We start from the raw sequence: 23,105 nt of genomic DNA, 5'->3' as shown, positions 1-23,105 counted from the left end.
GCCGCGTTCGTTGGCTGCACTGGCTTGTTTCATCCGTAGACCTAAATTTACCAAAAAGATAACGTTAAAAAATCGTATTTTGTAACGACTAACGACTTAAAATTAAATTAAACTTCTGCGTTTGTTTAAACTTTTGAAATTTATTAACTGTATAATTATTCATTTTCCAATATTATCGACATCATAAGTATTTCTTTGTGTACTCAATTGCCTTTGGATTTCGTCAAAGTCAAATAAATAAACAAACCATAAACGAATTGGTTCCGATGAGCTTTCATAGGTAAAAATTATACAACTTCCTACTTATGTTAAATTCACTTAAAAATTATTATGATACTATATTCAACCAACAACAATTACCTTCCCACTTTACACAGACTTAAGACAGTTTATTGTCTAAAATAGTAAAATACCTAGGTTCAATGCGGTATTCGAAAAAAAGCTCTGAAATCAAATCTCCGGAAAAAGTTATCTTTAATTAGAATCTTTATGTACATAATATTATAAGCCACACTCTTAATTTTATCTTTTGTCTTTAGGTTATAGTTTTTTTTTACTGTGCATTGCACGTATTCGTGCGCATATTTTACAATATTAGTCAGCCGATTTCTGAAATACCTTATAGACAATAGTTGATCGAAAAATACTCGAAAAAATATTACAACTTATATCATTATAGGCTTATGATCGTAGATAGACATTGTGAATAATAATTGATAACTAATTGAAACTAATTCACAGATATTATAGGAGTAAGTGAATTGAAAGAACATTTAAATCGAAAGGCGAAAATAATGAAGTTCAGATCAATTAATAAATATAGATGCTGCAAAAATATCTGACACTGGGGTAGTTTCGGTACCTGATGCAGACAGAGGTACAAAGTTGGGAACTAATTCATTATCATGGTTTCATTAATTATTTGTTGGTATGTTTTAAATATTAATAATATTATTTGAATAGTTAAAAAAATTACCAATCTAAAATATAAATATACATTCCTTTTTTTTACTGCTAAGTTAATAATGTCCCAAGGTCCAAGGATGCTTGGGTTATGTCGACATCACCTACTCGATCGGATCGAAATCATTCGAAATTTAACATAAACTACAGTTGTTAGGGTAATGTTGTACATGAAGGGTAACTTCGAGTTTACCCGGATAATATCGTCATTACTCGGACATCGGACATTATCCGTGACATATATTTTATAAATTTCGAGATTTCGATAACCCGACTCTCAATTATTATTAGTCGAAAACTTTGATATCTTGAATTTTTTCTTGTCTTACTGAAAATAATTTTTATAAAGTTTCCTGTCATAATAATATAGTGCACTAGTGCTGAAAAACTCAATAACTCGAGAAATACACTAGTTGAATTTATTTGTATCAACCGAGGTATCAACTTTCAGCATTCGACATTTGAATTACCAAGATTCGGCTGCCCATGAAATTAGTTATAAATGTAGACTTTATACTAGACTTTACCTAGACAAGAGCAATGCGTGTATGGAAAGCGTAATAACATAGAGGGCGCTTTTTGATTACTCGATTACTCGTATGCACGAGTAACGAGACGAGTAATACATAGATATATAGTTTATTGTATTTTTTTGTAAAGGCTGCCTATATCACTGCGAGATGTTGTTATACAGCCCATATGCTGTTGTTATACACCAGGGGCGACCAAACGGTTGATCGCGGACAATTTCAAAGTCGATCATGTTAGAATTTATTTTTAGTTATACTAGTACGAAAATTAATCGAGGTTGTAGTGAACAAATTGTCGATACGTTTTTCTGTTCAGTTAAAAAAATTGTCTATGAAAGTCGATCCTTAAAGGTGAAGTATATTTTTAGTAGATCGTGACCAAAAAAAGTGTATCCACCCCTGTTATTGTTATACACAGTTCCTGTCTAGTAGTATTTATAGTATACATATAGGTATAAGTACCTGCAATTATTTAATCTATATTATTTATAACCTAATTAATAATATATGATCAATTATGCATTTATGGTTATCAAGCATTATGCATATTATCGGCTAAATTAACAATAAAAATGTAATTTAATGTTTATCAATACAATGTGTATATCAAAGAAGAATTTCTATCTTATTGTCTAGGCCAGTAGTTCTATGGTTTTTAATTTTATATCGTCACAGAGCACTCTCTTAATTGTATTGAAAAATAAAGTCATAAAATAAACTTTGAAATTCCAAAAATCTGAATTCATTAATTTCATTAACGTTTGAAAAAAATACACTATAAAAATATAGATTTGATTCTGTTAGCCATTATTTTTAATACATTACCATATTAGTATCAGCCATTGTAGACATTTAAAATTAATTATTTTCACTGTATTGAACACGATAAAGTACTATACAATTTTAAATGTCAATAAAAATAAAAATAAAAATGAAGTTTCTTACTTTATTTTTAAAATTTTTTTATATAATATTTCAAGATAACTGATAATTACCTATTTAAGATACACAATTTTGTTTAATGATATTTCCTTATTTCGCCATCATATAGACATTATATTATGTTTGTATTATTTATTTAATGTTTATAATCAATATAATCAATAATGAGCGCTAAACATATATATTTAATTAGAAAAACTCACCCCTAGTCTGTGGAGGTCAACTATTTCTCAGGTTAGTACCTAACTATTTGTCACAGTACCTATACAATTTAAATTCCTCAGAAAATTAAATAATTCAATTCGTATACCTATAATCTATATATGATATATTTTAAAAAGTAGTTTTTATTCAATTTATACCAATAACGTTCACTCATGAAAGAAAAATAAACACTATAAAATATACAAATAAGAAGAATACAAGAGATTATTATGGTTATTCTTGGCAAGGGTAGTATAGACTACAACTAAGGAAAGTTTATTCAGTGATGATGGTTTATGTGATGTACTTTAATTTATAGTGAATTCAAATAAGTCTATGACGCACACGTCGTATGGGTAAACAATACATTTAATCAAATTAATTAATTTATGTAGTTTTATCCCAAAGTCCATGATATATAAAATACTTATGCTTATATTAACTATGTTCAAATTTTCAACTGAGAGACAATAAAAATTTATTAGTAACATTTTTTTTTTTAATTCTCAAAACCTATTTACCATATATATTTTATATACATTTGAGGTTTGGTCTTAACACCATACTTAGTCTTGGGCTTTGCTATACTTATTTGTATAATTGTTGAAATGTGATAAATGTAATGTGATTTCACAATTAATTTATTATATATAAAAAACAGTTCATGTGTTATTATTCAACAACTAATTATCTGCAGACCTTATAGAATCAAAAATACATTATGGATCCATCATGGTTACTCCAGCTCACGACTAAATTTCGTCGTCATAACAAATAAATTACTTAGGTACTATTCAGTTTGCGAAAACTACGTACATGGTACATATTGTATTAAACCGATTAGCTTTTTTACTTAGAAAATGGTGTTGTAAAAATTAAAATTGTAAAAGTTTTGTTAAACGGTACAACAAATAAATTAGTAAAAGCTAGATAGGATTAAAAATGTATACGGTGGCAAAATGCAGGCAATGAAATAATATCAAATGGCTCACATTAGAATACATTTTTGTTTGTTTAACGTTACTATAATAGTGTCAGTGTTGGTCTGGCTTATGATTGGGCCCCCGGCATAGTAATTTTCAATAGGCTCTTTTACAAGAAAAAAAGTTTTTTAAATTTATAATTTTTATACAACACAAAGGTAATTGCATTTTCCGTGTACATTTAATATAAAATTAAAACTTTTTATGTTTGAATAATTGAATAAAATATACAATTAATATTATTTTATTTCGCTAGTCTATAGGAATAATTAAATAAATAAAAATGTTTTCTACTCAACAATGTACCTATATTGCCCACACATTGCGCCGTCCAACGAATTTGATAGAAATACTGCCATAAAATGTTAAGTACCCAGCCCACACAGTCACAAAATACATTTGTTTAGAAAAATTTAATCATTTTTTTAAACTCTAGTCATAACAAATTATGAGGAACCTTGTATTAGATTTTTTTTGAAACAACATGTTTTTATCAGCAACTTAAAAAAAAAATCACAAATGTCACATATTTTTATCTTGATAGTTCAAATACTCGATGAATTCTTTTTGACTAATTAATTATTTCACATGAATTTTCGTAAAATTCGTATATCCCAAATCCTAATATCACCACTGGACCAAAATCCAACGTGAAAATTGTACTAGGGCCTATGGGATATTATTTATTTTATATTTTGAGTATTTACTAATTCTAAAAATACAAAATACTTAAACAATGTATATAAAATACAAAACAAAAGTTACAATTTTTATCCCAAAAAATACAGAGTGCAAAATGGATTTCAAATACAATTATTTGCCTGCAATAATTGAATAATTGCATAATATACACTGTTGATACCTATTTGTATATAAATATAATATATACTGAAAAATTACAGCTGGGGGCATCGAAACCACCGGATGGAGACGTCAACAGTATCGTATATTTATTTATTTGTTATTCTTAGCGAATCACCCTTATTTATAATATAATATATTGTGTTGCATTTTTTTTATGACTATTTAAACGTTGTTTAAACAATTCGTTTTTACATTTTGGTAAGATAAGGCATTAATTTACATACAATTGTATTGTACGGTGATATTTGATTAAATTCTTGAGAGCCCTTCGAGGCTCCAGACATCGGGTGTAAGACATAACACCGTAACTTTAAAAAACTCAACTGTTGCAAACATTATCGATTAATTTTGTATGTGTATTAATTAAATAATGTATACTAAAGTCTAAAGAAATTGTAAAATTTAAATATACAGTGTGATCACGATTTAAGGCAACACTAAATATTTTGGCAGGATGAACATGTGTTAAAATGAATTTTTTTTTTTGGGGGGGGGGGGGGGGGGCTAAGAGGTAATGAATTAAATATTTTGTGAAATTTTCAAAATGTTAACACTTACGGTGCGCATATGTGCAGTACATAATGTATTTTTTTTCAATAGTAACACCTATTTTTAGTACATGATTTGGATTGACCTAATTTTTTCAAGTCGATTTGACTCATAATGCTATTTAGGCTCTAAAAAACGTCTAATTTAACTGTATCATTTATTAATTTTAGGTTCATGTATGTAATTTTATTTTTTTTCATGAAATGTTATAATTTCCATGAAAAAATTTTACTTTCCTTTAGGACGGGATTCCCTACCTTTTTTTACCTAACGGCGCACTTGATCATTTTAAAAAATTTCACGGTACACAAATAAATAATTAATAAAAAAATTATAAATGTGTCATTGATTTTTGTATTTTTGACATTATTACGTCACATGCAGTAAAAATTATTATAGACATAGTAATATATGTTAACCAGAATCTTAATCCAATCCTCTTAAATTCTTTGCGTCCTAGACTTAACTGTGGTCTACGAATACCTATTACATGATCTGGAACTTAAAACCACCTAAAATAAGTAAAACTCAACTTATATTAATTTATTGGTTTTGAAATGGCGGGCGCCATGACGTGAGGAATATCTGTGGCTCACGGTCTCGGTGAATAGATTGGAAACTGTAAAAACCATTATTACATTATATTTTATACAATTATACAACTATGTAATCTGTTTTGTATCGGTAGTAATAAGATTGAATTATAAACATGGTCGAATAGATAAATATTATTGTATAGTATACCAACCAGAATTTACCAGATTTACTTTTATTCGAATCAATAATTTTTATTTTTATTTAAGCCACCTGTTACAAGAACTTAGGACAATAGACTTGATTGATCAACTATATTAGCTACAAATATACGACAATGACAAGGAGTTGGTACACATGCATTGATTCAAATTTAATCTTCCAAATATTTAAGCACCTACCAATATATTTAAATAGTCAACATTATAGATAGTTTGAATAGTTAAAATATTATTAAACGTTACAATGGGGTGGCATGGTTGGTAAGTCACTCTGAATTCGAAATTACATAAATAAAATCAGATTGTTTGATTTATACACTGAATGATTATATGGAAATATTATAATTTATAATATATGTCATATCATAGACAATTATAATAATGGTAAAAATATTAATTTATAGTAGTTATGTATTAGGTTTGGAGACTTTTTGGTTAATAAAACTATATATTAACATTTAAATAGTTATTTTTAAGATGCACACTGAGCGGTAGTAGACATACATTAGTAATGAAATAATAAAGCTCAATTTTCAATGATTATTAACAATTACTCATTTGTGGTATCGTTTAGAAAATAATAAGATTTAAGTTGGCATAAGGTTACCAGATTATATTTTTTCAAACCCGGGACATTTTGACATTTATAATAAAATAATATTTACTTTTTTATATATATATATATTTAGGTATATAAATTGTTTTGAATGAATTATGTATACAAGCAATATAATAATGATAATAATAATAATTAATGTTCTTAGTCTTCTGAACTTTCGGAGTCCAAGGTTTTTTCTGTTGATTTTACTGCATATTTGGCTGATCTATGAACTTGTTTTAATAAAGACTTATTTCCCAAAATTTGGTCATAGAATTCTTCACAAGATGAATAAAATACTTATAAATTATTATCGCGAGTATATTCTTGCATTTTATAATGTGTAGGCAGACAATGATTTCTCATAATTTAAAATCTGTATTTTATCTAGTAAAATCTTGAAACCGGGACAAATCGCTGTCCCGAAACACTTTCTCGGGACACTGGGACACTTGGTTAAAAACCGGTAGTGTCCTGGCAAAACCGGGACGTATGGCAACTCTAAGTTGACATTCAAGTTTACTTATAATAATCAAATTTGATCACATTCGTGCAATTATAATTATAATCGATTGACATGAAATAAAATATTGTGTATTGGAAATATTAAGATCACGACATTGTTTAACGTACGATAAACGTATTATTTAGGTACACGAATTGCATTTATAATCACTCTATCGGCCAGCAACCAACAACGAGCGCTTAAAACCATCACGCCACCGCGCTGCTTCACATTAAGCGAAACACACCAGACTATAAAACGTTGTGTTAATGCTTCATTCCGGCACAACACAATTTTTGTGCAATTTTTTAATCTTTAGTGAGTATACATACGTAATAATATATTTTATTTAATAATAAAAATAATAGTTATTGGAAAAAAAAAATCAATTTGAAATTAAAATACATCATTATTGTAAGCCCAATGATAATAAGCAAATGGTTATAGTTAAGTACTTACATATTTTATTTGCTAAGAATATTTCGTGCCTTTCATAATATACACTGTAATTCTAATGTTAAAATGTGTACTTAAATATTTAAATATAAAATATATTAAAATAAATAATATATATATATATATATATAAAATATAATATAATATTAATATATATATATATATATTAATTAATATATTTAATATTCTTTATATTATAAAGTAACTGTAATTTAGATAAAATGAATAATGTTATTTTTTACAACTATAGTTCAATGATTTTACCCAAAATAAGATTATTATGAATAAATAAACTGTAAAAAAATTACTAGTAATTTAGATAGAGTCCAAATTTCAATGAAATGTTAATTTTTTTTTGGGGTGTTCCAAAATAACACATTTCATTAGCACATACTTTCATTCATACAACAGTTAAATAGGTACTTCAAAAAGAATGTTTTTCTTTTTTTCTAGCTTTTTTTGGGTAATTTCATTAGTTTTAATTGCTGGTTTATTCATATCATCATAAAAATAATTTACACATTTCCGGTTTAATTGCGTTGGTTGATGCTTGATAGGACCCATTAAATAGCTTGAAAAAAAAACTGCTGAAAAGTTTTGAAGAAATAAAAAAAAGTAAATCGGTCATAACTTAAAAAATTAAAAAGTTAGACCCCCTATTTAAAGGGTACCCATTTTTCTTCTTCATTTTTAGTATACTTTCATAAACGCTTCCCCTTGGAACCCATTGTATAATATACTGCCATATTTTAATTATCAAAGTAGTTATAGTTGAATGAGTGTTACGCATATATTTTTTCAACGATAGTATTTGCTATTCACTTTAACAATTATTGAGCCAAGCACAATATTCTAAATAAAGGAACAATAAAGAACAATTAATAGTTTAACATAAAAATGATACATTTATAGTTTGACGTAAGGTATACACTTATCAAATATCTTCCTATCTACCTATAAAATATTTACTACAGTTATATTATTCATATAGGCAACCTACTTAAAATATAATAAACAACAATAAGTACTATATATCATCCTATGTACGTATACATCAGAAAAATCAGGTATTACTCATACGTTTAGCTCTATAACAGTATTTGTTTTTCAATTCTACGATTTTTCGTAGTGTTCATTTTAAATTAATTGTTAAATTTTGTAAATCCATTCGTTAATATATTTGAACCCATATTCTTGATTCAGAGGAAATCGGCAACGGTCAAACATTACATAACTTATCTTAAAACACAAACAATCGCCATTTTATTTATTTTTTGTATTTGTACTTAATAATAAAAATAAATCTATAAATATAATATTATGAGTGTGAGGTTAGTACTAAATAATTTTAATAGAGGTTTTTTGATTTGCGGTGTCGGTAGTATATACTACAACCAGGGCAATTTAATGACGACGGTTATGTTTTATGTATTGCGATGTATATATATATGTTGTGGTTTCGCTATACTCTTCGGTAGCAATATGTGGGTAAGAACTATATTTAATTTTTTTAAAATAATGTTAAATTTAAGTGGTGTCCATTATCTAGACAAAAAATTAAATACACATTTATGATTTATATTTTAAATGAAAATAATTAAATGATACAAAATGCAAATAAGTACTTACGTTATTTCATTTTACAGGCAATAAAAAATGATCCGGAAATGTCAGAAACAACTTCTATAGTAATGATCAGTTGTTTTGAATTAATCATCGTTGGAAAATTCTTGTCTATAATGTGGCGCCTAATTTGGGATAATCAACTATGCATGGTATTATCTAAACTTGAAACAATTCACGAAAGATTGTTTCGCTTGCATGTGGTCGGGCCGATGAAAGTAAAATTCAATTGGTTTTTCGTTATTCTAATTATTGTAAACGTTATAGCAATTATTATAACTCCGATCGTATGGATGACGAAAAATATCAAACATTTACAAATAATAGATTTGGTAATTTATTCGAATTTAAAAATATTTTTTTATTGTATAATTATTAACTGTGTATAGGGAAATGATTTCAGCAAATTAGATAATTTGTTCCTTTCCTGTTATCACTTATCATCGTCTACTTTTTTATCAAATGCTTGTTAAGACTATTATTTTTAAAAACTTAAGGCTTATATATATTTTATTTTTTTTATTTAAAAACGTCAACTTCATTGGTTATTATTCTATATTTGTACAACATAATATAAAGAGAAAGAAAATAGGTTGAGAAAATTAAAATGGAATATTTACAGATATTTATAATTTTTTATTTAAATTTACGGTATGGCAGAACTTGTATATTGCTTCTGTGTTTTCCTTCGTTCAACGCTAGTCGGAGAGAATTCGGATTGGAGAAGATTTTCCGTGCTTCGGTGTATTCAAAATACAATACATGTTCAAATCATCTGGTGACAGTGTGTTCGACGGAAAGGTTTTTCTAGTGGGGTAGGTTCTTTAGAGATAAGAAAGGAGTATGTGAGATGAGTGTGGCCTATTGTGGCTCGAGTTATGATGACTTAATTTCTTCTTTTTAGATTTGAGGGGATAGGCTATTTTTTGATAGAAGGCTTGATATTTAAGGTTGTATCATTGTATTGTTACTGTATAATAGTTTACAGTTTATATTCAACACATATTTTATTTGTAGACATCCACTACCATATCTTAAGAGGGCGCAATATCCACGTGTATTTGTTCCCTTATTACATTATTACATATGCGCAATAAAGCAGATTTAAATTTGTGTTGTTTCCCATAAGAATGAGTATTACCTTATTGTAAAACGAAATGGAAAACATGTAATCTGTATTTGAACGTCGGGATTTTACGATATATTAGATTTAAGGCAAGTAATGGTAAATATCTTTAATTGAAATATTTGACAACTCGCTTAGAAATTGAAATATCTTAAATATTTTTGAAGATTTATTTCTTTAGGCCGTTAGTGTAATTTGGATTCACGGACTTAGCCGTTGCGATCAAAAAGTGTTACCTTCGGGTGTGGCTTACTCGACACTAAGATTTCTTTGGTAATAAATAATAATCCAGTTATCTTATCTCTGTATCTTCTTCCCAGCTTTTTACAGTTAATTTAGGACCTTCGCTGCCTCAAGCACTCCTATTCACCTATCCCTGTCTTCACCATCTTCAATTCTTGTTCCTTGTGATATTCCAGTGAAATTTGTTTACACCCTATAACCCAGAAAAAATGTTGTTTGCTATACCTTCAAACCTCCAAATGTGACCACCTTATTCTAATTTTTCACTTTTTAAATATTAAATATTAACTATATTTTAATATTTATGAAATATTTGATAAATATCTTGGTTTGTTCGCTTTCTATAATCTTTATTTTCAATTAAAGGACCATATATTCGGCGTAGTACTCTTTTTTCAAAAGTGTTCATGTTCTCTTCATCTCCTTTAACTACCGACTACGTTTCACATCCATACATCAACACCGGTGACCTAGTAAAATCGTACCCCGGGAGAATGTTACCGGAGAAGGTGGGGGAGGTAGTATTATATAACTGGAGTATAGATATTCTTTTGATGTTCGGGGTAGGAGTTTTGATTCAAAGAATTTTGCCAGTGCAGAATATCTTCTTACCCTAATGAAAATAATGAATTAAGTTAAATTTAAAATTTAATTTTTTTAATTTTCCAATACTTACTTAATATTTGACCATGATTGGCAATAACCTTTTTTTCATACCCTATGTAAAGAAGTTTCACTTCATCCACTTGTAATTTTGCATTACATACATTTTTTTCATAACACAAATAATGTTCTTGATTTGATGATAGATAAGTTAATGCTTAAACTAAAGATTTAATGCTAAATATTGCTTTAAAGTACCTATCTACGTTTATAAGATGGATACTACAATGTAGTATTATTACTATCTGACCTTTACCCCAACAATTTTATTTTTTAGATTATGCAGTTGGTTTTTAATGTTTTTCAATGCATTGCGTTTTTTGAATATACATTACTTGTATTGTACATACAGTGGATGATCTACATGATAAATGAACAAATTCCGAAAAGAACATCATGTTTAAGTTCATTCAGAGATCTGTATTTGGAAGTTATAGAATGCTTAAGTCAAGTCAATAGATCAATATATGGTTTGCCAGCAATAGTTGTTTTTATTGCATCAAGTATCGCTGAAATCATTCTTTCATTTTACTGTACTATATTATTCCCCAGAGACTACATCAATGATCCTTATTTTGTATTTTCTTTTATATCAATATTTATAAGAACATCCTATATATTACTATTATACGGGATAGCTCACGTCACGGCAAAAGAGGTATTTATATGTTATCAGTCTTCGCGCGGCGTACATCGCAACCGGTTGTGTTTACGTATTTCGCTCGCTTATCTACTGTCGCGCGTGTTTCTAAATCAATAGTTCAGTGCATGGTGCAAATATGGTAAAAGCCAATACTTCCCAATACTCGGGTAATAAACGTTCTAGCAGCGAGGCTCTTTCTCCGCGGCATGCGCACAAAAATAAATACACTCCTCTCGCAAATCTTGACAATACAAATGATGACAACTCGGAGAAAACTGACATGGATGCTGTAGAGGTAATTCAAATAGTTCAAAAAATTCCCCCACTATATATTTATGATATCGTCGACTATATTGAGTTCATAAACAAGATCACACCTATGATAGTAGACAATTTTAACATAAACAACAAAAATATTTTCTTAAAGTTGAATTTATCAACGGTATTCGACTACCGTACAATTACAAAATACTTATCTGAAGAAAACATTAAATACCACACCTATCAACTTCCTGAGGAAAGAAACCTATCTGTAATAATCAGAAATATACCTACTTCTATTCCCGAAGAAACCATCTTTTCGGCCCTCACTGAACTAAAATTTAACGTCACTTCGGTCACACGTCTCCAAAATCGTTACAAATCTCCCATACCAATCGTTGCTGTCTTACTAGACAAATCCGAGAAAAACATATTTTCACTTGATCGCCTCCTTCATTGCGTTGTCTCGGTCGAGAGTCGTAAAAGCGATTCGTCCATACCACAATGCAAAAATTGCCAACGTTACCAACACACAAAAAACTTCTGCAACCTCCCCCCTAGATGTGTCAAATGCTTAGAAAACCACCACTACTCCGAATGCACTAAGGATAAAAACAGTCCACCTATATGTGTCAATTGTAATGAAAATCACCCTGCTAATTATAGAGGTTGTAAAATATACAAGCAAATAAAAAATAAAAAAAGTACCTCCCAACTATCAAAGAACGCTCCTAAACACATTACTCAACAAAGTTGTGTACACGATAACAAAAATACCCAACCCATAACCAATACGGTTATCGAAAATCCCCAAAACCAAGTTTTAAACCAAACAAATCTCAACACAAGCAACACTCCAACTTATGCTGACAAAACTAAAAATAAAAAAAATAATCTTAAACAAGATGAAGAATCAAATAACTCAAATATCACTAACGAACTTATTAAGTCACTTATGCCCTTAATCAGCACACTCGTCTCACAAATTATCAAAAAAGTCATCGAAAATCTACCTGCTCTATTAAATAATATAAATGTCGTCTAACATTATAAATAATCTTAATCTAGTTATCATAAATTGGAACGCTAATGGAATCAAGAAAAATCGAAACACATTTGCAGCTTTCTTATCGGCTCATAATGTTGATATTGCATGTGTGAGTGAAACGCATCTAATTGCTAGCGATAAAATTAAATTCAACGGTTATACTACCTATCGCAAAGATAGGCTAGCGGTTCGACCTTCAGGTGGTGTTGCTATAATAATCAAATCCAAAATAAAACATCAATTAACTTATCTACCTGCTACACAAACTCTCGAAGCAGTTGCAATATCTATTACAATAAACCAATCATTTACAACAATAATTAGTGCTTATCAATCACCTAGTTTTCAAATGTATATAAACGACTTTGAAAAAATATTAAATAGCTATCAAAAAATTATTTTAGTAGGTGACCTAAATTGTAAGCATACAACTTGGAATTGTAAATCCATAAACGCTAATGGACGTAAACTTTATAAATACCTTGCAAGCAATCCTGCGATACTGTCAGCTCCAGACACACCCACATACTATCCATATGATCAAAGTAGAAGTCCTGATATTTTAGATGTAATTATACTAAAATCAATTCGTTTTTCTTTGCACCAAGAACCACTTTTCGAACTCGACTCGGACCATTTACCTGTTAAAATTACATTAGATGCGTCCTTATCGTTCTCAACTCCTACTCGCAAACTCATCACCGGTAAAGCAGATTGGCAACAATTCAAACAACACATCACAACAAATCTAATTATTCCTAAAAATATATTAAATACTAACAGCGCAGACACTGCAGTAACACATTTACGTGAAATCATATGTCAAGCGGCCGAAGAATGCTCAGAAAAAAAAAATACGGTAATAAATTATAGTCCTAATCAACTTCCCCTCAACATTGTAAAATTAATCAAATCAAAACACCAAACCAGAAGACTCTGGCAATTGTACAGACAACCACTTGATCGAAAAAAATTAAATTATTTAACGAAAGAGGTTAAAAGACAACTAGAAGAACATAGAATTAACAGTTATCAAAAATACTTATCTGCTATACACCCAGCAGACTCAAATCTATGGGCAGCGACTAAAAGATTAATTAAACCAAACTCAAATGAAATCCCCCCTTTAAAAGCGAGTGGTACTTACCAAAATACTGACTCGGAAAAATGTGAACTGTTTGCCCACACTCTTGAAAATATTTTCACTTTAAACAATTCTGCAATTGAAAACTCTACAGACAATCTGGTCAAACAAAAACTATGTGAGCCCAATATTTTTCCACAAAATATTTTACCTTACTCTTGTCCAAACGAAATTTTAGATATAATAAAAAAATTACCAAAAAGAAAATCACCCGGTCACGATCTAATTACTAATGATATCCTAAAAAATATTCCTAGGAAAGCAATTACTTATTTAGCCATATTATTCAACTCCCTAATAAAAATTGGATATTTTCCTAAGGAATGGAAACTGGCCACAATCATCATGGTCAAAAAACCAGGCAAAGATAACACTGATCCGCGTAACTACAGACCTATTAGTTTACTGTCATCAGTTTCAAAAATTTTTGAAAAAATTATACATTCCAGGCTCACCAATTATTTAAATGCAATAAATGCTATTCCGCATTTCCAATTCGGATTCAAATCAAATCATTCAACTACCCAACAACTCCTACGTCTAACAGAACATATAAGCGATGGTTACGAAAAAAAACAACATACAGGTGCAGCCTTTTTAGATGTAGCCCAAGCTTTTGATCGGGTCTGGCATGACGGACTCTTATATAAACTAAAAATGTTAAACACACCAAATGCTATTTACAATCTAATTAAATCCTACCTCACTGCTCGTTGTTTTAAAGTCAAAATTAACGATACTACTTCACAAATAAAAATTATAAATGCAGGTGTACCTCAAGGTTCAAAAATTTCTCCGTTACTTTTTAACCTATATGTTTCGGACTTTCCTACATCGATTAATACGGAAATAGCACTTTATGCCGACGACAGCGCAATATATTCAAGCTCTACAGACGTTGAAACAGTGACAAAAAATATCCAAGACCACCTGAATGACATCCAAAAATGGGGAGATAAATGGAAAATAAAACTGAACCCTCAAAAAAGCACAGCAGTCCTTTTCACTAATCGTCGCCCCAAAACTCCCGGAAATTTAAAACTGTACGGCAATAACATTCCCTGGTCACCTAGCATAAAATATCTTGGCGTAATATTAGACAGGAAACTAACTTGGAACCCACACATCACCTCTAAACTTCAACAAGGCTATCAGAGACTAAAGATACTTTATCCATTGTTAAACCGACAATCATCGCTAAGCTGGAAATGTTCCATTTTGCTATACAAACAAATTTTACGACCACTACTTTTATATGCAGTCCCTGTGTGGGGAAATTGTGCTAAGACCCATATACACAAGATACAAATATTTCAATCTAAAGTCCTCAGGACAATATCTAACGCCCCATGGTTCATACGTAATGCTGCACTGCACACAGACTTCCAACTACCGTCTATAACTGATTATATAAAGAAACTAACAATCAACTTCTTCAACCACTTACAGTCTGCTAGCAGCGCTAAATACTACAACCTAAGTGTCCCTCCTCCAATACGCCGTCTCAAGCGTGGACGTCCACATGACCTCCTATGTTAATTGTCTATTGTATTATTATTTTCCCATTTATTAGTTCTTAATTAAATCTTAATTGTACATACCTATTACTGTTGTAAAAATATAGTTAGATCTAAGCTCATAAACATTGTTAAATTCTAATTTATCAATTCTTACTGATTTGTAAAAATTTTTTTTTTTTTTTTCTTTTATGTTAACCTTTTTCAAAATGTCAAATATTATTTTCCTTTAGCCTTAAGTTTAGATGACCAATTGTCAGGAAAACTTTATAAATAATAATAAAAAAAAAAAAATATGTTATATATTATTATATAAGTTAAAAACCTAGGTATTTTAAATACCTACTTTTCTACCGATATTTAATACTTAGAAATTTAATACCTTCAAAGTTATAAATTAATATTAAATGTTCCCCATGGGTAAATCATAATATTATTGCCAAAAACAAACTTTATAACAACGTGATAAACATAAACATCTTGTAAAAACATTTTAAATCAGGATTAAAAATGTACAGTAAAATATTAATTGTTCATAAGATTTATGATTAAGTACCTGCTTTGTTCATCTTATTTCATATTTAATTTTGGTTTTCAGATAAATCACACGAGTCTTGTTTTGTTTCAACGTTCATTAATAGAAAGAAATCCTAGAATTAAACGTCAGGTAGGTACAATTGAATTACTAATTCAACTACACGTGATTCATCATAAATACATTTTTTTTTATATAGATCAAGTTTTTTTTACTACGAAGATTGCACGAATACTTTCATTTTGAGTTATATGGAATATGTCAAATTAATCAAAGACAATTACTTATTTTATCAAACAAAGCATTTGCTTATTTAATTATTCAAATTTTGTTCAAATTAAATAAATAACAAGCAGATACAATTAGTGGGTATTGGTTTAGTCTGTGAACATTTTGATTTCGATTAAGCTATGTTAATTTGATGTGTGAAATTCAGTGATAATCATTAATCATAAGAACCCGCATAGTTATGATATACGAAAAATGATTCAGAGCTAGAACGATGATTCTACTTACTCTATATCTAAGCATATTTATATTAGATTAGTTTAACTATAATTTATTTCTTTTTCCGTGACTCGCGTTGGATCGAAATAATGTTTACTAAAAACCTCGCTTAATATATTTTATAATTATATTATTTTAATATATTTAATAAATTATTTTTGTTTTTAACTGTGTCAATGTCGACTTACTGTTAAATATTATTGAAGTACAAATACTGTATTATTTAAAATATTTTGAATATTTCTTTGTGTGCATCGTATACTGTACAGAGTGTAGTTATATTGTAGAAAATATTAATGTACGGAATGGTAAAATACTTCATGTGGCTTTGATTTACCTATATTATGTTAACGAATTACGACTAAATAACTACCTATATTTGTTGGAGAAATATTTAATTTCATCAATATCTAATCTTCTTACGCCTGCTTAAGAAAACCATGACCATACATATTTTCGATATTTTGAAATTTCTTTTAGAAAAACTTATGAGAACCTAGAAGTCAAAAATGTTAAAATAATTGGAAATAGATGTACAACATAGATAAACGAGGTACTTATGTAATGTGTCAAGTAGTATAATATCATCAGTAAAAAAAGCTTATTATTTACAAATAAAAAAAATGTCCATCATTTCACATTTGTCTAGAGTGGTGATATATTACAACCTTGCAAACTTGCACCCCCTAATGGGGGACCTTTATTGTTCCCACTTGAGACATGCATAAAATAGTAGAACCAACTTTGAGTTGATAACTTTAATAGCTATCCAACTATCAAACTGAAAGACTAACATACTATCCAAGTTTTTCTGATTTAGGATTAAGCGAAATTTAAATATTTTAAAAAGTGTTATGAGTATAGTTTAATTAAAATTTGTATTATGATTGTGTATGTGTTACTAAGGAAACAACTAACAACTTGCGTACGAAATATTGTACAACATAATTTTAAAAACGTAGATGATATTCTTGTTTGGTTATAGATATATTTATTCCTTACGACCTTACCTAAAACTAATGCTAATTTCTTTGTTACATGTATATAAAGACACAAGTGGCTATGATGTCTTCCGTAGTATAACATATTATTTGCCGACTTTGGCGGTTTTAAAAATTTGCCAGTGTGTTGTATTCTACGAATAAATGTTATTTATATTAAACTAACAGCGAATGAGCCACTTACGTGATAAATGAGCAAATTCTGGAAAGAAAATCATATCTAAGTACATTCAGAGATGTTGTGAGAGCTATGTTTTTTTAAAATTCTTTAACCAAGTCAATATGAGAATAATATCCACAAGAAAATTAGTACCTAAATCACTTAAAAAGTTAACACCTTAAAAAAATATATACCTATAGGGTAGATTGGATTAACAAATTTTTTTAATTGTTGTATTGTGTTAATGAGATTTCTCATTAGTTATTAAAAAAAAAAATATTAAATTAAAATAATATCAATTATATAAAAGTATAATGTATCTATAAGTTAATAGTTTGACATGTCTAGCTATAAATTATTTATAGCAAATATTATGTTATTAATACGAACAACGTACTCCAAACATAATTAAATTTAAGTACTATAATAGAATATACAACTTGCATTAGAGTATAATATACATATATATATTAAGTGTTATAAGCATACATTTAAATAAACAACAATATTTGTTTTTCACTCCAATGAGTTTTCGAAATATTAATTTTTAATTCATTTAAAATTATGTAAATTCGTTCGTGAATATATATTAAAATAATGGTTTGAATCCAATTATAATCAGTTATGGCCACACACCATAGATCCTAAAACACCAAGTATAATAATTTTTTGTTGTTCTTAATTTGTGAAAAAAGTAATTATGAGTGTAAGATCAGTATTGAATAATTTTAACAAAGGTTTTTTAATTTGCGGTGTTGGTAGTATAAACTATAGCCAAGGCAATTTGAAGACGACGGTGGTGCTCTATGTCTTGCGAAGTATATTAATTTCTGCTGGTTTGTATGCTTTCTACACCGCCAACACATGGGTAATAACTGTATTTTAATTAAATTGTTTCACATCATGAAATAATCTATAATTAGTGTTCAAATTAAAATAGCCCATCTGACGTGTATTACATACTACATGCATTCAATTGGCACCATCATAATATTGTATCATTACCTTATCATTATTTTATAAATACTTTAAATAAGTTATTAAATTGCGTGATCACCCAGATTTTAATGAAAAAAATACACGTGTTCTAATCAACCGCATATCTTCCCTCTAAATAATAAACCTATTAAAATGACCCAGGCTTAGACCACAAGTTATTTAATTTATCATATATTTCTGTTACTTATTACATCATATTATATAGGTATTATATATGTTACGGGCAAAGTGGAAAATTCGGACAATGTATACAGTGACCGGGCATTGTATACAATGGCCGAAGTATATTGGTCAATGTTAATTGTGAAGTATTTATACAAATAATCTGCATTTTACCTAATCAATGATATTATATACTAATTTAATTATACTCGTTTATATGGTTATTTATATAAGAGTATTACAATTTTTTTAAAATTAATTAAATTTTAAATGTATTTGAAGGTAATGCAATAAAATATTATGTGCATAATGTTCAGTTATATGATATTATACATGAAGTTCATTTGTCAGTTGGATATGGAGGTAGAAATAGAATGGAACACGAGATTAATAAAAAGTACAAAAATATAACTAGAGATGTAATAATGTTATACTTAAATAATTTCGAATCGTATAAAAAGAAGGGAAGTACAGCTAAAAAAGGGTTAGTTGTAAAACCAATCATATCTTCTGAAATGAATTCTCGCTGTCAAATTGACTTGATCGANCTGTTAAAATATGTCGAGATTTTGACCATCACTATTTGTTTCTCGGGGTTTTTACTTATAGACTCTATGAAGAGTTAGAATTGATATTGACCAACAGTGGAAAAAAAGTGGAAAATTCGGACAATGTATACAGTGACCGGGCATTGTATACAATGGCCGAAGTATATTGGTCAATGTTAATTGTGAAGTATTTATACAAATAATCTGCATTTTACCTAATCAATGATATTATATACTAATTTAATTATACTCGTTTATATGGTTATTTATATAAGAGTATTACAATTTTTTTTAAATTAATTAAATTTTAAATGTATTTGAAGGTAATGCAATAAAATATTATGTGCATAATGTTCAGTTATATGATATTATACATGAAGTTCATTTGTCAGTTGGATATGGAGGTAGAAATAGAATGGAACACGAGATTAATAAAAAGTACAAAAATATAACTAGAGATGTAATAATGTTATACTTAAATAATTGCGAATCGTATAAAAAGAAGGGAAGTACAGCTAAAAAAGGGTTAGTTGTAAAACCAATCATATCTTCTGAAATGAATTCTCGCTGTCAAATTGACTTGATCGACATGCAGGCACAATCAGATGGCGATTATAAGTTCATATTAGTGTTTATCAGGATCATCTAACAAAATATATTATGCAGATTATTTGTATAAATACTTCACAATTTACATTGCCCAATATACCTCGGACATTGTATACAATGCCCGGTCACTGTGTACAATGTCGGGCATTGTATACATTGCCCGAATTTTCCACTTTGCCCGTAACATATATATAATTTGATGCAATAATTGTGAAATGTACTTGTGAACATTTTTTTTTATAGATCATGAAAGTTGACCAGGAATTGTCTGAACTAACGTCTTTAATACTTATTTGTTGTTTTCAATTACACTTTATTGGAAAATTGATATGTCCAATTTGGAGAATATTTTTCGATAACCATCTGTCTATGGTACTGACTAAGCTTGAAACAATTCATGAAAAATTGATACGGCTGAAAGTGGTCGGCCCGATAAAAATGAAAATGAATTGGTTTTTTATTATTGGAATTATTGTCAATGTTATAGCTTATGTTATATCTCCGCTCGTATGGGTAATAATTCAAACCCGATTTAATCAAAAATTAATGGTAATAAAAATTATGGTAATCATTACATCTAATAATATGTCATAAGCTGAAAGTTAATGTTGTATTAATGGTTTAGATTAAATTGTTTTTTTTTTGTTGATTCTCTCCCAGCAGTATTCTACTATTTTACTAAATGTTTGGTAAAACTGTCAATTTAAAACAATTAGAATCTTAATTATATATTTATATAGCTTACAGCTTATATTATACAGTATACATGCATTTTAGTATTTTACTAATTCATTACTATATTTTTAAAAATATGCCATACCCTCTTCTTTTGTTCTCATGGTAGTTTAAGGGGATTGAGGGAACTGTTATAATTCGATAATTTAGAAATTCAAAAATTTTAATCGATATCGGTATTTAGAGTAGTTTTTCACTTAGAGGCCTTGAAGTTTGAATTATATTATAACTTATAAGTGAAAAACCACTCTAAATACCGATATCGATTACAATTTTTATTTAATTACAACAAGTTACATTTTATATAATTTAATTTAATGTACGTAGCTCTGCCACGTGTCACATGCAAACAAAATCTATTTGTGCTAGCCCTAGAAGCGAAACACTTGTGTAAGTGGTGTATCCAGAAATATTTAATGCTTAAGACAAATTGATATAATTGACAAAAAATAAAAATCATACATCATAACATTCATAACGAAACAAATATATTCCACACTTATATATAAAATTATACTAAAAAATTAATCAAATTAAATATCTGATATAATTCATATCAAACTTTTCACATATTCATAAACATATATAAATGTACTGAAATCTAGCAATAGCAAGGCATTGCCGGGTCAGCAAGTATAATTATAAAATTATTAATTAACAACGAAATAAAATCATTACGAGGTCTAAACCGTGAGTTAACAACCGGCACTGAATTTAGATTAAATTGTTTAGTGTGTTGAACTATTTTTTTGAAATATATCGCAATAGTATGCTTTAATTTATTATAGATAAAACTGATAAAAGTAATAAAAGTGAATATCCATCAACTTTATTGTTTCGAGCCGATACCGCGATATTTTCGATAATTATTTTTAGATAACGATATCGAAATTATTCGGAAAATACCCACGATATCGTTATCGTTGGCCAACACTAATTTATAACCGTAGATTAGGAGATTCTGGAAAGATAGATAAAGATCAAATATTCAGTTTCAGCTTATATGTTTTATTACCACTCAACTCTGATTAAATACAAAATAACCAAAGATTTACGAATAGTCATCCGGACTTCGGAGTTCCTTATTGGCGGGAGCTGTTGTTCCTAAACTACTGGAATTAACATTGTGTGTGTCTTATATAATGTGCTAACAATTGTTCCTGTTTATGTTTACCGGACGACTATAATTTGTCTATAAGCCTTTTCCTTAATTTAAATAACTATAACTCTCTTGTTTACAATAGCATGGTACAATTGTACAAAACTATTGGCACAGCCTCCAATTTTGAGTTTCTAGCTGCAAAAATTATAATTACCCAACTATTGTCAAGCGAAAGCAAAATATATTATTCTATATATGTAGTAGGTACTGTATGAGAATATTTTAGTTTAGTTAGTTTTGAGTCGGTTCAAATTGAAACATTCAATTACTTAAATCACAGATAATATTGTTGTATGATAATAAAATAAGTCATTCCGTTGAGGGAACTTAATAGTATTAAGTTAATACTATTTTTTTTTTTTTGTAATAAGTCTCTAAGATGGGTATAACACAAGCGGCTGTGACGTCTATGTATTAAACGTATTTAATATTTTCAGAGCATTATGTTGGTTTTAAAATTTTGCCAATCCGTTGCGTTTAACGAATATGTACTACTAATATCATACATAAAGTGGCTGGTCTACATGATAAATGAACAAATTCCGGAAAGAAGATCATGCTTAAGTACATTGAGAGACATGTATTTGGATGTTATAGAATGCTTACAACAAGTCAATAGATCAATATATGGTTTCCCGGCTATTGTTATTTTTATTGCATCAAATATCAGTGATATTATTACTAATATATACACTTCCGTATTATTTCCTAGAGACTATATCAATAATCCTCATTTGGTACTTTCTTCCATAAGCTTGTTAATGAATGCAGTCAATCTTCTAGTATTATGCATAATCGGTCAAACCACGGAAAAAGAGGTTTTTATATGATATTATATAATATTTAAATTTAATGTAAAATTAAATTTTTTTTTATCTATTCTTACTATTTAGTAACTTTAGTGAGGATAAACAAATAATTATTAAATTTCTCCATAGATACCATTAATAAACGTGTTTTCTTAATAACAAAATATGTGTTTATATAATGTACATCGTATGTTCATTATCACTAAAAATAATTGATGACTTTAAAGATTTAACATTATGTTTAGTTATAGTATGCTAGAC

The 23,105-nt window shown here is 28.5% G+C and overlaps 2 protein-coding genes across 2 annotated transcripts; both read left to right on the top strand.

Annotated features, from left to right (window-relative positions):
• The first annotated feature begins 91 nt into the window (after positions 1-91).
• LOC111040458 lies at positions 92-16,835 on the top strand. Its single transcript, XM_022324384.1, has 7 exons — positions 92-280; positions 742-928; positions 7,040-7,211; positions 8,996-9,304; positions 11,282-11,662; positions 16,216-16,284; positions 16,352-16,835. The coding sequence occupies exons 4-7, from the start codon at positions 9,017-9,019 to the stop codon at positions 16,499-16,501; spliced, it is 888 nt and encodes a 295-aa protein (XP_022180076.1). The 5' UTR covers positions 92-280; positions 742-928; positions 7,040-7,211; positions 8,996-9,016; the 3' UTR covers positions 16,502-16,835.
• Positions 16,836-20,384: 3,549 nt separating this feature from the next.
• Positions 20,385-22,853, top strand: LOC111040455 (the record flags this gene model as incomplete). Its single annotated transcript, XM_022324376.1, has 2 exons — positions 20,385-20,729; positions 22,473-22,853. Coding segments are annotated over exons 1-2 (726 nt in total), but the record flags the coding sequence as incomplete, so codon positions are not given.
• Positions 22,854-23,105: the final 252 nt, after the last annotated feature.

This window comes from Myzus persicae, unplaced genomic scaffold (genome assembly GCF_001856785.1).
Source record: "Myzus persicae strain clone G006 unplaced genomic scaffold, MPER_G0061.0, whole genome shotgun sequence".
Lineage (NCBI taxonomy): Eukaryota > Metazoa > Arthropoda > Insecta > Hemiptera > Aphididae > Myzus > Myzus persicae.
Note: the sequence above shows the minus strand (reverse complement) of the source record. Positions and strands in the feature narration are given on the sequence as shown.